The sequence below is a fragment of the Diaporthe batatas genome, assembly GCF_019321695.1.
Source record: "Diaporthe batatas strain CRI 302-4 chromosome Unknown Contig00003, whole genome shotgun sequence".
NCBI classification, from domain to species: Eukaryota; Fungi; Ascomycota; class Sordariomycetes; order Diaporthales; family Diaporthaceae; genus Diaporthe; species Diaporthe batatas.
Window position 1 is genome coordinate 115,537 of NW_025408550.1, and position 14,953 is coordinate 130,489.

General features: G+C 51.2%; 4 protein-coding genes across 4 annotated transcripts; 3 read left to right on the forward strand and 1 right to left on the reverse strand.

Moving 5' to 3' along the window:
- Window positions 1–885: 885 nt before the first annotated feature.
- Window positions 886–2,782, forward strand: KVR01_002778 (uncharacterized protein; the record flags this gene model as incomplete). Its single annotated transcript, XM_044793337.1, has 4 exons — window positions 886–1,181; window positions 1,242–1,672; window positions 1,740–2,115; window positions 2,180–2,782. The coding sequence occupies exons 1-4, from the start codon at window positions 954–956 to the stop codon at window positions 2,780–2,782; spliced, it is 1,638 nt and encodes a 545-aa protein (XP_044647793.1). The 5' UTR covers window positions 886–953.
- Window positions 2,783–3,673: 891 nt separating this feature from the next.
- KVR01_003642 (uncharacterized protein) lies at window positions 3,674–5,918 on the forward strand (the record flags this gene model as incomplete). The annotated part of the gene is made up of 6 exons (XM_044791384.1): window positions 3,674–3,883; window positions 4,531–4,681; window positions 4,715–4,942; window positions 5,398–5,670; window positions 5,707–5,830; window positions 5,864–5,918. The coding sequence occupies 6 exons, from the start codon at window positions 3,674–3,676 to the stop codon at window positions 5,916–5,918; spliced, it is 1,041 nt and encodes a 346-aa protein (XP_044648657.1).
- Window positions 5,919–6,880: 962 nt separating this feature from the next.
- KVR01_003281 (uncharacterized protein) lies at window positions 6,881–10,441 on the forward strand (the record flags this gene model as incomplete). The annotated part of the gene is given in 7 exon segments (XM_044782212.1): window positions 6,881–7,184; window positions 7,212–7,698; window positions 7,759–8,046; window positions 8,116–8,197; window positions 8,309–8,713; window positions 8,779–10,188; window positions 10,208–10,441. The coding sequence occupies 7 exon segments, from the start codon at window positions 6,881–6,883 to the stop codon at window positions 10,439–10,441; spliced, it is 3,210 nt and encodes a 1,069-aa protein (XP_044648296.1).
- Window positions 10,442–10,615: 174 nt separating this feature from the next.
- KVR01_002138 (uncharacterized protein) lies at window positions 10,616–13,127 on the reverse strand (the record flags this gene model as incomplete). The annotated part of the gene is made up of 3 exons (XM_044788177.1): window positions 10,616–10,882; window positions 10,937–12,711; window positions 12,788–13,127. The coding sequence occupies 3 exons, from the start codon at window positions 13,125–13,127 to the stop codon at window positions 10,616–10,618; spliced, it is 2,382 nt and encodes a 793-aa protein (XP_044647153.1).
- Window positions 13,128–14,953: the final 1,826 nt, after the last annotated feature.

The following is a 14,953-nucleotide window of genomic DNA, read 5'->3' on the forward strand; positions in this document are numbered from 1 at the left end:
ACTTTAAAATAGAAATTTCTAACTTTAAATAATTCTTTTAAAAATACTTACTTATTCTTTTTATTATAAAAGTTATTATATATATAAATAAAAATAAAAATTTAAATAAAATAGCTTACTTATTTTTAATATTTAAATAGATTTATTTATTAATAAAAATATAAAGTTTATATATTTTAATTTATTATTATAAATAATATTATTTATATAATAAAAACTATATTATTATATAAATATTAACTATACTTATAATATATATTTAATTTAGAATTTAAAAAGTTATATAGAATTAATAATAATATATTATATAGTTAAGAAATAATGTACATTGGTGGGGATGTGTGCAGACCGGTGCGCTGACTTATCTGGATTCTAATAGACCTCGGAAATCCGATTCGACACATGGATTGCCTTCGGCATCGGGAACACTTTCTACGTTTCCAAAGCATCAGGGCTAATTGTAGGGCGTGTGTGACGTTGCGTGGAAAACGCGTCATCGCTGGCCTCGGCCGCGGGTTAATATTTGATGATTGGCAGCGTAATATATAGGTGTTTTGACTGCATCGCAGTTGGCTGTGTGCATTCCGTGGGGTTGGCTTTCACATGCACTCAACCACACCAAGGCGGAATCGTCATCAGATGAAGCGCCGTCTCCTATGGGCCGCATATGGTAATTGCGAACGAGCTTGTGTTGTTGGCTGACCACGTCCAGGGTCCTCCTTGCCGCGAGCTAGGCGGCACGCACGCAGCGTCAGCGTCCATTCAGATGTTTCAGCCATCTGCCGAGGCACTGACCCTCTACTGGGTGACCTGTGATGGCACCGACCTCGCGCGGTTTCAGACCGGACATCAGATTTACAATTGAATAAAGATCTCTGAGCGCGCCATCAACAAACATTTCCAAATCGCAACGTGCAAGCTAAATGTCAGGCTCGTGAATTACTGCAGAAGCAATGAATCCTGGACGTGCACTCGAGCTATTCCTGCTCAAGGTCTTAGCTCTTGGAGGGTTGTTGGGCTATCTCCTATCTGTGTTTCGGCCTGCCATTGCCCCAAATTTGTTACTAAATCGACCCTATGCAAGCTCTTTGACTCTATCGTTCATTGCCCAGCTCATCGACAAATTCATCTTATACCCACGCTTCCGAGATCCGCTGAGGAATGTTCCAACCATCAGTGGTGTAAGTCTACTCCGCGCGTACAAACCGAAGTGGTGCATCGGCCTGACCTAGTTCGAAAAGGAACGCAACCGCGGACAGATTCTTTACGAGTCTCCCCGCGGGAAGTCTGCACTCCGGTGGATGGAAATGAAGCCCGACGCCCAGCTTCTCAGGATGCCCGGGACGATCGGCCTGGCGCCAATCCTGGTGACAGGGCCAGAAGCCCTGCGTGACATTCTCAATACCAACGCGTACGACTTTGAAAAGCAATGGGGCGTGCGAGCGTTCCTCGGGCGGGCTATCGGCTGGGGCCTCATCATGAGCGAGGGAGCCGAGCACAAGCATCAGAAAAGGATCCTCACTCCTGCGTTCCATATTCGCAGGATACGCGAGCTGTACAATTTCATGTGGGAGAAGACGAATATACTGCTGGGAGAGCTGGAGAAGGATGTGGCCAAGAACCCCGACGGGGACGATGGTTTCGGTATTGTTGAGCTCAGCGAGTGGGCAAGGTAGGCCGAGACTGATTGTTTCGTGGAATAAAGAAAAGAGGAACGCGTGCTGACACTTGAGGATCAGCAAACTCACATTAGACATAATCGGCCCTACCGCAATGGGAAGAGACTTCAAGTCTTTGACAGCCAAACAGAACGACATCGCCGACGCGTTCATCGAGCTTCTTCGACCCGAAGTCAGCAGGCTCGTCTTCTTGGCCCTGCATTTCATGATCCCCGAATGGCTGATCCGAGTGCTGCCCCTCAAAGAGAACAAGACCCTGAACGAAATCGGCACATTCCTCCGTGGCGTCTGCCGGGATATCATCAAGCAGAAAAAGTTTGAACTGCAGGAAGGCGGCGACCTGTCCGAGCACGATATCTTGTCGCGGATCATTCAGACTGGTGACTTCACCGACGTTGAAGTCGGCGACCAGATGCTAACATTCTTGGCTGCAGGGGTAAGTCCACGCGAGCCACGACACGAGTGAACACGTACTGACTGACAACGCGCACCAGCATGAGACAACCGCCAGCGCCTTGACATGGACCTGTTACCTCTGTGCAAAATACCCTGAGATCCAGAAGAAGCTCAGAGCCGAGATCCACGAGACAATCCCGTCTCACGACGCGGCGATCACCTCGGAGCTCCTGGAGGGCATGCCCTATCTCAACGGCGTGTGCGAGGAGACCTTGCGTCTCTATCCCGTCGTGCCCTCCACCGTCCGGGAGGCCAGCAAGGATACCACCGTCGCAGGCTACCATATCCCAAAGGGCACGGACTTCCTGCTCGTCCCCTATGCGATCAACAGGCACTCCAACTTCTGGGAGAACCCACACATGATCGTACCGGAGCGGTGGATCGACAAGGCCGACGACGGCACGCTGCGGCCCAACAAGACGGGCGGCACGTCTACCAACTTTGCCGAGCTGACCTTCCTCCACGGGCCGAGGGCGTGTATAGGCCGCGACTTTGCCAAGGCCGAGCTGAGGTGTGCCGTGGCGGGTGTCATTGGCAAGTTTGAGATTGAGCTGCACACCAAGGAGGAACCGCGTGTGCAGGGCGTCATCACGATGAAGCCCGAGGGAGGCATGTATTTGCGGTTCAGGCCTATTCCCGGTTGGTAAATGACCTCGTCTTATTGGCGATTTGGGAAAAGTGTGTTTGGTGCTACAGTTGCGGACTCCAGTCGGCATGTTGGACGCCTAGAGTAATTGTGGCTTCTCAGATACCACGCGCGATGAGTAGCTTGAGCTACCTCAGCAAGCCAGCTTCAAGTCCTGTTCATGTTGGATATAGTTAAATTTGAGACGATCAGGCCTCTATGTTTAACTATAAGAATCCGCAACACCTCCTGTTAGAAAAGGCCTTTCAATGGAAGATCAGAGTCAAGTTGCAATTATCCAAATTTCCCAGAGGTGTCTTGCATGAAAGAGATCACAAGGTTTCAAAGCTAAACAGCATCACCTATCTTCTACAACTTACTGGTATGTGACGCAGGAGTATTCCACCATTTCTTGTGCATGTATGTCGTACGAGGCTAGTGGTGGCACAGCATGCGAAGCAATGCAGTTTCTGTGTGCTTGAGAATGCTCCAAAGTGCACCCACCTGGAAGCCTAGGTAGCAGTGGACCAGTCGAATCGAGCTTCCAATAAACACTCGCTGTCGGGACTTTCCGTCAAAGAGCATTGATTCTCACTTGGAACCCACTTGCACAGCCGGTAAAAGTAGAGCAAGGTCGGAGCCAACAGATGGGACCCACCCCCATGCTTACTTACTAAGGCAGAGTTAACAAATATAAGTATTTAAGGTGCTGATCCCCGCACCCGTTGGCATCCCGCGTCTCTTCGACCTTCAATCTCGCCTACTAAACTCTCCAGTGGCATCAAGAACCTTGTGGCAACCAAACACTCGTTTCCGGGCACAGAGCTGCACAGCCTTCACTAAAGCTTCTGCATCAGCGACCATGTCTCTGACCGTCCTGGATGCACAGCATCAAGCCTCCTTCGAACACGCCATGGCCAACCTTCTGTCTACACCAATTTCTGAGTTAACGCATGCCCAGATTGTTGATGGGATGCCAATCAGCAAGATCTATGAAGAGGACCATGGATTCTGTGAGGAATTCCCTGTCCTTGATCACAAGGACTTGTGCCCTGGAACTATGGACAAGATACGGGCTTTTCGCTCTCAATTCGAGATTAATTCTGTCGAGTTTGAGCCGAAGGTGAGTCAATACGTACTAGGAGTATCTAATATTAGAAGTGGGCTCATGTTTGTATTAGAGAACGGATATTCGCACCTATAAAAACGGATAGTATACCCACTTATACCCTTTTTATTTTTTTATAAAAAAGTTATATATAAATATATAGTTATATAAAATATCCTTTTATTTAATTCTATTTTTAAGTATTTATATATATAAAATTAAAGTTAATTAAAATTATAGTTTTATTTTTATTTATATTTTTAATTAATAAATAATTATTATTTATTAAATTATAAGTTAATTTTTAATAAAGTTATAAGAATATAAAAAATATAATTAAATACCTTACTTTTTATATTATAATCTAATATTACTTTTTATAATTAAAAGAAAATCTTACTTAAAGTTAAAAGAATAATTATAATATAACTCTTTTTATAAAAATTAAGATTTACTACTATTTATTAAATATTAATTTTATAATTATAATTATAAACTTAAATTTTATATTAATATTAAATAAAACTTTAAAGGATATTTAATATATATATTTTAAATATTATTTATTTAAATTAAATTAGTAATTAAATAATATACTTATTTTAATAGCGGGTGTACCAACCGTTTTCGCGGGTGCGAATATCCGTTCTCTTATATTATAGCTTCTACGGGCCTACCAAAACACATCTCCGGACACTATAGCGTACAAGCTCCGCCTCCTTGAAATGGTTGTAATTGCCTGTCACAATATTGCTGTTTCTCTCTATCAACTAGACGACGGTACTCATAAACAAGCTGAGTGGGAGGAATGGCGTACAAAATAGCTTGCATTGGCTTCCGAAGGAGGAGACCAGTACATGCACACCATATACGGACTGCCCACCCCATTCTATGTAGACCTTTATGTGGATTCTGATAGATATCCAAACGGCTTGGCAGATATTGTTGGATACTGGGCAGAGCATCATATATTCGGAGGTGTTGTTCTCTTTGACCGTGGAAGAGATGAAGAAGAGGTAAGCAACATCAAGTTTAGGTTAAATATAACATTTCCCATTCAAAGCAGAGACTATGGTGTCTAATCTACTATGCAGTGCAATGGTGTCTACTTACACAACCCAAAAAGGAGATCGGATATTCGCACCCGCAAAAACGGAGGGTATACCTAAGGACAACCTCTAGGAGAACCTCCTACAGAATAAATTCATATAGGATAGCCTCCTACAGGACAACCTCCTATAGAACAACCTCCTACAGGACAACCTCCTACAGGACAACCTCCTACAGGACAACCTCTTACAGGATAAGCTCCTAGAATAGCCTCCTAGAATAACCTCCTACAGGACAGCCTCCTACAGGACAACCTCTTATAGGATAACATCCTAGGATAGCCTCCCAGAATAACCTCCTATAGAATAACCTCCTATAGAATAACCTCCTTAAGGATAACCTTATTTAGGATAATATACTATAGGATAAGACTATAAGATAACTAGTTTAGTGTTAACCTGAGTACTTTAATCTCTAAGTTGCCTGGTATGGGTGTACCCTCCGTTTTTGCGGGTGTGAATATCTGGTCTCCCCAAAAAGTGCTTCCATTCTTGCACCACCTACCGAAAGACAATTCACCGATCTTCTGGACTTCCTGTTATCACCAAGCCCAAGCCCACAAGCAGACACCAGCCTCTACCCACTCCCAGTCCGCATCACCCAGGAAAACAAATGGTGTTGGCACCGCTACCGCGGAAAGGTTGATCACAATATCTACAGATTTCGTCACGAACTTCCACGGTATCCGTACCGTGACCACTGTGTGATTGACCCAAAGGACTGACCAGAGTACGGTGACTGTTACTTGATCGAAGAGGAGGCTATGAAGCCGCTAGACGGTGGGGTTTGTGATGAGGCTCTGGTGGTCGCCGCTATGGAAAGAATGAGGCAAATTTGTACCCCCGCCTCCAGGTGCTACGCATAGGAGGAGGAGGAGATTGCAAGGCGGCAGCCTGACCCTAAAAGGCGGGGGAGACCACCATACTTCTTCGACCCTTGAAGAGATTGTGTTCTTTTGAGCTTTCAAGGCGCGACGTCGACGATATACGAAGCGCTGGAAGCAGCTTAGGTCTACCTACCCAGCTTTTATCTATCTGCGACTGTCTGGAGCTTATATACTGCTAGATAAGCAATTAAAATTGGTTATCATGGTCTTTTTAGCCGGGACGTCTGTTATGTAGCAGTTGACGGGTCTGTCTCACTATCTACCCATCGATTTTCAATAAATTACCTAATGTAATATGTTAAATATTAAGCTTATATAAAATTATATTTCTATCTAGGATTTTTATAATTTAAAATATTTAAGATGTTAAGTTCCTTTAGTTTTATAGTTTATTTTTTAATATTTTTCTTTTTTTAATTTATTTATATTATTTTTTATTATAATAACTCTTCTATTCTTTTAATACTCTTCTTATTCTTTTAACTATTAAATATTTTACAATCTATAAATTAAAAAGAGCTAAGTTTTAAATAACTATAATTAAAAATTAGGTGTGCTGGAAGTAGTTCTCGCTACCCTCGACTTTCTGTCCCCCCCCCCTCTTTTTTTCTTCAACAACCAGCGACTTGCGCATATTTGTCCCTGTTTGCACAGACTAATTACCTCGTCGGTTTGGCCGCGATAGGCTTGGGTCTATCATTTATTCTTTATTAATTACAGGTAGGAGTTGTTCGGAAGCCCTGCTGAACTGGAGGAGTTCGCAACTTACTGAGCACCGAAAGCTGACTCCTCAACAGCCACCAGCTCTTTTAGGAGGCGGGTACTTGTCCTTCAAGTGTTCGGCGATTTTGTGCGCATCTACCTAGGTGGGTGGACGACTGCTTGAGCTACTAACGGACTTTGGATCCCACCACCAGTTCTCTGAGGAGGCTGCTACTTTTGCTCGGCCGAGCCGTTGCACTCTGCTTCCTTTTTCCTATTCTCTCCCCTTCACCGCCACTCACACTTCATCCGTCATGTCTCAACAGAGCATCGGCACGACCAAGATGGCTGGCAACACCCCCAAGTCAGCACCCAAGACGTGGGCCAAAGACTGCGCTGTCCTGGTCGACAACCCCGCGGGCCCCATCATCGCGAGCGGCAAAGACCTTGGCAACAACTCCAAGATCGGCGCGCGTCTGGTCGCCTACCGCGTCGCTGACACCACCCACTGGATGGGCTTCCAGCTCGCGTTCCCTCTCGCGCAAGACGCCAACGAGGCTTCTGGGTTCGGCGTGCGCTATAAATGCAAGTCTCAAGCCCCACCCATGCGATTCACCAGTGTTCTGAGCTGACATGGACTGCCAGTGGATCGCACTGTGGCTGGCGGCAAGGTCCTGCCCTACGACCAGCACCGCATCACCGTCAAGTTCCCTCGCGGCGCAATCCACAAGGTAGAGGATGCCCCGCCAACGGTTCTCGTGCGTTTCCCCAACGCCAAGGCCAAGGAGAAGGGCCTCGCGCTTGTCACCGTCGAGCTCCAGGACAATGCCGACGTGGTCGTTGACGGATTCGGACTTCCCTTCGCTAACCCAGCTGACCCCGAGCTCGAGTCATGGGTCGACAACACCAAGGCGATCGCAGGCGACTACACCCTCGTCGGCGTCATCCAGCAGCGCAAGTTCTACTTCCTTGTGGCCTATGCCACGCGCGAGGTCCAGAAGAACTGGAACCCAGCCCTGCTCCCCGCGCCCTTCAGCTACCCATACGGCACTGACCACAAATGGGACATGGACAAGTACCGGGAGCTCATCGCGCAGACCAAGAGCCCGCGTGCTTTCCAGCCGGCCTACAGGTAAGCAACAGCCTTCTTGTTTAAATGCTGCCTGTCTGTACGCTGACTCTACTTATGTAGCTTTGATGATGACAACTCACACGTCGCTGTGGTGACCCAGGCCGTCGTCCAGGACGTAGTGTGGCTTGACGACGCTGCCAATGAGATCGCCGACATCAAGTTCCCGGCGTACTTCGTCAACAGTGGCCCGCTCGCCGACGAAGACACCCAGAGCTTCTACGTCGTCATGCCTCTGACGGCCGAGTTCCGCGAGCGTTTCGATAGTGCCTGGCGTCGCCTGACCAAGGTCGAGTCCTTCCAGCTCACGCTCTTCAGTGACGAGAGCGACGACAAGGCAAAAGCCCACTGGTATGTCTGAATTCCTCGAGCCAATGTGTTTCAACGCTTGACATCGATCAGCAACTAACATTCACCCAGGGACTGCAAGATCGTGAATCACCCCGACGGTGTCGAAGCCCTCGCAGCGCATCCCACCGACAAGTACGAACTCGTGCTCTATGTCCGTCGTCCCCTGCCCGCCCACAAAGAGCGTGGGCCCACATTCGCTGTCAAGTCTTTCGGTGACCGCGCCTCAGCCAATGCTGCGTTGGAGAAAGGAAAGCGGCAATAGAGTTGCGCTTCTCTCGAATTCGACTCGCGGCTCGACGACTTTGCGAGAAAGGTGGACGCTGCGTGCCTCTTCGTCTCTGGCGCCCCCAAGGCAGACGGCACCGAGCCCGACGATGACACCAAGGTCAAGATGGAGCTGCATCGAGCTCTGCTGCGCGGAACCGGCTTCTACCAATTCATGGCCGCCAAGCCCGCCGTCGCCGGTCCTGACGATGCATCGACTGCTATGGGCAATCTTTCCCTGGGCGACACGGCCCCCGCCGAGCTGCGACAGCTCCCCGTCGTCGATCTCCTGGGTTCAGACGGGTACGCCGACGCCGTCGTGGAAGAGGCCCTGCCCGCGGACCGTCAACGATTCCGCGCCTACATGTCGAAACGCCTGCTGGGACTTGGTATCATCACTGCAGTGAGCAATTAGCATTTCCTTCCATCCTCTTGGTCATCAACCCACTAACCGCTGTGTAATCATAGGGTCCGGGCTTTGGCAAGACGACCGCTGTCGCCGCCGCCGCTGTCGCCATGTGCAGACAGATTGGCAGGGTCCTCTGCTCCGGCCCTACCAATGTGTCGGTCGACAATCTGGCTTCCCGCGTCGACCAGGTCACCACAAGAGTCGTCGAGCGCTTCAATGAGGGCAAGCATCCGGAAGACCCAACCCGCGCCAAGTACAACGTCGTCCTCCGCGGTTTCAGGCCTTTCGACGAGGTCCAAGCCTTCGAGAACCTCCTGCGCAACCCGCATGACAAGGAGAACGCCGTTCCTCACCGTGGCTGGAAAGCGACATCCAAGTGGACGTTCCCCCTGTCGGGTGCCTTCTGGTTGCTTGCGCTGTTCCGCGCCGAGGTCTCGGGCGTCCGACAACTGCGCCCCGACGACAGCCCTGCCTTGTTCGATCTTCAGAACCATATCGACGAGCAGGAGGACTTCGCCGCGCTCCGCGACCTGGCCACTGGCAAGACGTCTTGGGAGGAGTACTCCAAGGGAGAAATGGTTTCCTCGAACGCCCTTGTGGAGCTACTCAACGTCCTCGTCTCCGAGACCGACATCTTGTGCACCACCCCGGCCATGACCGATAACCACGACGCCTACTTGGGGTGGAAGACGTCCCAGGCCCGTGCTGTTGTGGTGGACGAGGCCGCCTGCATCCACCGGGCCGATCTCTACTGCGTCTGGGGAAACACGTTGCTGCCCTGCGTCCTCGGCGGTGACCCAAGACAACTGCGGCCAGTGGTCATGACTGGGCAGGAGCAGGACGCCGAGGGCAACCTCCTACACCGTTTCGTGGAGGATGGCAAGATCTCGCCCCTGGAGGCCCTCCAGGCGTCCGGCATCCCCGTCTACCGCCTCTTGACGCAGCTCCGCATGGCAGAGGGCATGTACGACTGGCTTTCCGAGCTCATCTACCCAGACACCCCCTTCGAGTACGCCCCGAGCTGCCGCGTCGACCAGCCGCAGTTCGCCCTCGGCCGCGCTCTTGAGGAGTATGTGCAGGCCAGGTATCCCGAGGTCAAGCCGGCGCCCAAGGACAGGCTGCTCCCGATCTTTCTCCACTGCGAGGGCTCCCGGGTGTTCGTCGACGAGCTCACTAAGTCGAAGCGGAGCCCCGACCAGGTCAGGATTGCGCTGGACTTCCTCGCCGACTTCGTCAAGACCAAGCGGGCAGACCCGGCCCGCCTGGCTCTCATCGCGCCGTACACAGGCAATGTCGACCTCATCCGCCGGATGCGCAGGAGACCCGAGTACTCCGCCCTTGCCACGATGCAGCCGGCGTCGACGGTGGAATCGTTCCACGGCCGGGAAGGCGACATTGCCGTGGTCATAATGGGCACCGCGTACCCAAGGCCAGGTCCGGGGTTCACCTCGGATGAGAACCGTCTGACGGTGTTTAACCTCCCGCCAGAAATGCGGGCTCCTGGTTGTGGGCGACATCAATGTAACGGGGCCCTTCGAGGAGGGGGTCAGTCGTAAGGGCAAGGGCGGCAAGGGAGGCAAGGTCCAGGAAAAGTTCATGGTCGAGGGGGCTAACGGAGAGAGGTACTTGACCAAGGCCACGGTCATGCGCAACCTGTACACCAAGTGGTACAAGCTTGGACGTGTTATCCGCGTCACCGTACCGCCGAATGCTGCCTCTTAAAGGTTTGGTGAATACATCGGGAAGTTGTGGTAGGAGATAGCGGGGACTGTCAAAGCTCATTGCTTGCAGCTCAACGAGAATTGATTAATTACTTCCAAGCCTCTAATTGCGATCGAGAACTGGGGAGGGCACAGCACGCCCGACACCAGCTGTGACGTCCTATAGCGGCAGTCTCTAGACATACGCCTTCTCATACCCATCCATGACAACTGCCACCTCCTCCCACATTCCGTCCAGGGTCACTTCCGGGTTCATAAAGTGTATGGCGAGTGGCAGGTGGTCAAATTTCAAGTCCCTTGTCCTGTAGTCCGGCCCTGCCTCCACCACAGGCGGCCCACAATGGTCGACCACCTCCCACTTGGCCCTCTCAAACCTCTTGAGAACGCGCGCATTCAGCCCCACAAACCGAAATTCCACGCTCTCTCCGGCCCACTCGCGCAGCTGCCTCTTCATCATTTCCAGATTCAGTATCGCGGACGAGTCGATGAAGGAAACCGAAGTCATGTCCAGCACAACGACGCGCAGGCGCGGGCGGTGGGGCATCAGGGCCTCGGAGTCATCGTCGTCGAGCGTGGCGCTGTGTTCCCGCCGCAGCGCCGCCACGTGCTCGTGGATGTGGAAGTTCCAAGGCCGCTCAGGCTGCTCTGGGCTATCGACGGGCAGGCCCGAGTGGTGCACCATGCATGTGTCGACGATGCTCCTCCTGAAGCGGTCGGCATTTGTCCATGTCATGTCTGCCTCTAGTTTCAGCACCTGGGTACCCTGTGGGATGTGTTCGCCCTGCTGCCACGGCCTTAATTCCCTTTCTTTATACATGCTCTCAAGGTCGTGGGCGGATACGGCCCTGGGCCGAGAGAACATGCCTCTGAACATCGTATAGAGCACCAGCAGCCCCACGCCCACGGCTGTTCCGATTGCAACCCCTACTGCTGGGACGACGATGGCGATGTTGAAAGCCATGAAGAAAGCGAAGAACTCGGCGAATGAGAGCCGGAAGTAGTCGCCGAGCAGCTTCTGAGGCGGCTGCTGGTCGATCACTGCGACTACTATGATGGCAGACAGCGCGGCCTGAGGGAAGAATCTCAGCGCACCACTCAATGGCATCATGGCCACGAGAACAGTAACAGAGGTCATGATCTGGTTAAGCGGACTCTTTGCCCCTGTCACGGCCAGCAGCGAGGACCTGGCCATGTCTCCACCTCCCACGGGGACGCCACCGAAGAATGCTCCGGCCAGGTTCGAAAGGCCGGCGGCAAACATTTCGGAATTCTGAGAAATGGAGTACGTGTGGTAGTGGCCGAAGGTCTTGGCGATCACAATGTGCTCGATGTTAAGCACGATGAAGACGAGCAGGCTGGGAAGAAACAGGGCCTTGACGAGATCGAAGATCGGTGGAAGTGGAGAGACTATGGATGCGGTGAATACGGGGAACACAGCCCAGAAAGGCAGCTTTGGTAGTTGTTGTGGAGCGCCAGCCCCGGGAGCAGCAGAAGCTGCAGTGACCGAGACGTTCGAAGGCTGACCGCTCGGTAGTAGTTCACTGCGACCCTGCAACCCCGAGCCGATGTTTCCAGAGGGGAAATCAGCTCCCGGGCCAAATAAGAGCTCGTTCCGTTTGGCTGGGATGACTATCTGCGTCGCCCCAGTGCTGGTGGTGTTGACTGAGGTTTGTGGCCGAGAAGTTTCTGGGGCACTGGAGACAGGTGCTGTGGCAGCACCTATCATCGCTGGGGGAGCTGCTGGCACGACTTGTTGACTTATTGGGAGACTCTGCAGGAAGAGGAAGCTGACGATGGTAAATATCAAGACAACCATGACACTGCTCATGTTGGACCCAGCCTGAGCGGCTCTGCCTCCGACATTCTTGTTCTTCCCCCATTTCCGGGAGACGAAGCCGAGAGCCACTAGGAACAGGATGGCTGAAATGCTGATTGCAAGTGTTTTCAGACTGATGTTGCCGAATTGTTGGATAACAGCGGGCGGAATCGCTGGGACGATCGGAGGTATCCCATTCAAGCCAAGGAACGTGGGGATCTGGACAAGCACGAGATTGAGAGCAATTGTCGTGACGACAGCCAGGCTGATCGAGGTGGGTATGAGATCGAACAAAAAGCCGAGTCCCAGCACGCCAAACAGCAGGAACCATATCCCGACACAGAATGTGAGCGCCGGCAATATAACAAAGGGAGGAATTCGGGCCGCTGCGGCAAAGGGTCCGATGATTTGGAGGGACAGCAAAGTGCCTGCTGAGGTTGGGCCGATGCTGATATCTGCCTCGGAGCCTTTCAGTCAGTCACCCAAGCCCAAACGAATCAACAAAAGCATGGGCGATAGATGTGGACTTACGCTTGGAAGACCCAGTCAAGGCATATATGAAGCCAGGAAGCCAGCTGGCGATGAGAGTTTGCTGAGTTGAAATAGTTCCTCCGGCTGACGATGTCAGGTTGACGGCTTGAAGTGCCAGCACGATCCCAACAGTCAACCCCGAAACCAAATCACCAAACAACCATTTTGGACTGTAAAATGCAATCCACTGAACGATGGGAAACCTGTTCGCGAGGTAGCGTCCGGCACCATATCGTATCGCCCTGCCGCCTCGTCGGGCATATCGTTTGCCCCGGACGATATTCCAGTCCGTCTTGAAAAAGAGCTTAATGCTCTGGCCCTTCTTCCGGAATTTGTCCATAGTGAGTGACCGTCGCCGTGGCCCAGCACGGCTAAGCAGATGCGAATAGAGACGCGAAGAAATGACTAAAACAAACAAAACTTAAAGAGAATGATCAATAAACAACAGAGACGAATCGAAGTCGGCGCGTCGAGCAGCCATAGTGATGCATCTGATGTCGGGATCAATGGTGATCTCAATATGATCGCCTAGTGCATCTTATTTGGGAAGACGAAAGGCTTTGTAGATCATCGGGTAAACTGAAGAGCCCGCCAAGGTGGCCCTGTCTGCGATGGTCTCCAGCATGAAATTCGACTGCGATACTTGGGTATCCAAGAAGGCTGCATGATACTTCAGATGAGACTGGTGTCGGCGCGTCTTCGATCTGGTAGACACACCTTTCGCCCACTCCGCCTATCACTCAAGGTCAGGGGCGGGAGGTACCCTGGGGTGCCTTGGGGCTGAAACAAGCCCTATGGGTGGGGAAGGTGCGGAACCAAGTTCGGCGCATATGCCCTGGATCGTCATGGGGCTTATGCTGAGCGAACCGAAACAGGCTTGCTGAACCTTGAGCCCTCGTGCCCAGAACGGCGCTCGCGGCCAGCCCTCCACTTCCCGGCACCTTGGGCTGGCTTTGGACGGGCGGGACCGCCATTTCGCCCCGGAACATCGATCTTAGTCCCGTTAAGTCGGCGTATCAGGCCAGATGAAATCATTTTCATCGCATGTTTGGGCGACGGGGAATGAGAAATATCTTACCAAACCAGCCGCGAATTGGTTTGACCTCAAGGCTCAGAACCAGAATATGCCAGCCAGTGCCATCGATGATCAACAACCGTTCACGGGCAGAAGCAAGTGTGCGAGCCCCAAGGCGCACGTATGCATATGAAGGTATTGTTTTCGCGTAGACATTGTATGTAAACTGCAAGGCAAGGCGTAGCGTGCATAGGAGCGTGAATAAGGTCAGGGTATCTGCCGATCCAGTTATTTTTAACCAGGCCTTGTTCACTCCCGTCCTTGCAGCCGCCGCAACGTTCGACTTGGAGCAACATTCACGTAAACCTTTCAGTGATTTCAAATTGATGGAGTACCCCTTGTCTTGAGATCCGGAACAGGATGAGTGTTTCTTGTTCTACGGGAGCCAGGGAGGGATATGGGTGTCACTTAGTCAAGACAGGCAGAGAACTGCGCCGAGTCGGTTTCAAGTGTCTTGCACGGTTGCTGGATGCGGGTACGGAAAGGTGGCGGGAATATATAAAATCCTCAATGGAAAAAATGTGGGACACAGGCTTCATTAATAGATCGCAGTGCGAAGGCTTGAAAAGAGGAAACTCGCCTGATCAGGGGCCACAGCCAAGAGACTTTGTTGGACTGAATGACGTGGCCCAGCTGAATCAGTCATTGGCAACTCATCAACTCGATCGGCCGTGACGGGAGGGTAAAGAGCATCGCTCGAGCGCCGAACACTCTCTCATGAAATATGTCACGGTGTGGATAACGAGACGGCATCAAGGTTGTGCCCAGTCAAAAAAGTTCTTCGCACGCCCAAGGCGTGTCTGCGTCTGGTGCTGGCGCATCATAAATGCGCATTCAGTCCAATTAATTAGTTGCCCTGCAATCGTCGATTTTGCATACATGCGATAAAATCATAGGACGGACGGCAATATTGTTTCCGACTAGAGCTCGCTCAAATCGTTTCCCAGGCATGGTATGGATGGCTCTCCTCGTTTCATAACATCTGATTTTCAAATGACATTGGCTGGTGCGGACCTCCAGCTAATAGAGTTGGCTTAGAAGTACAGAAAAACTAGCTAAGTGCGACACAGTGTTGCATCCTTGAAACCTAT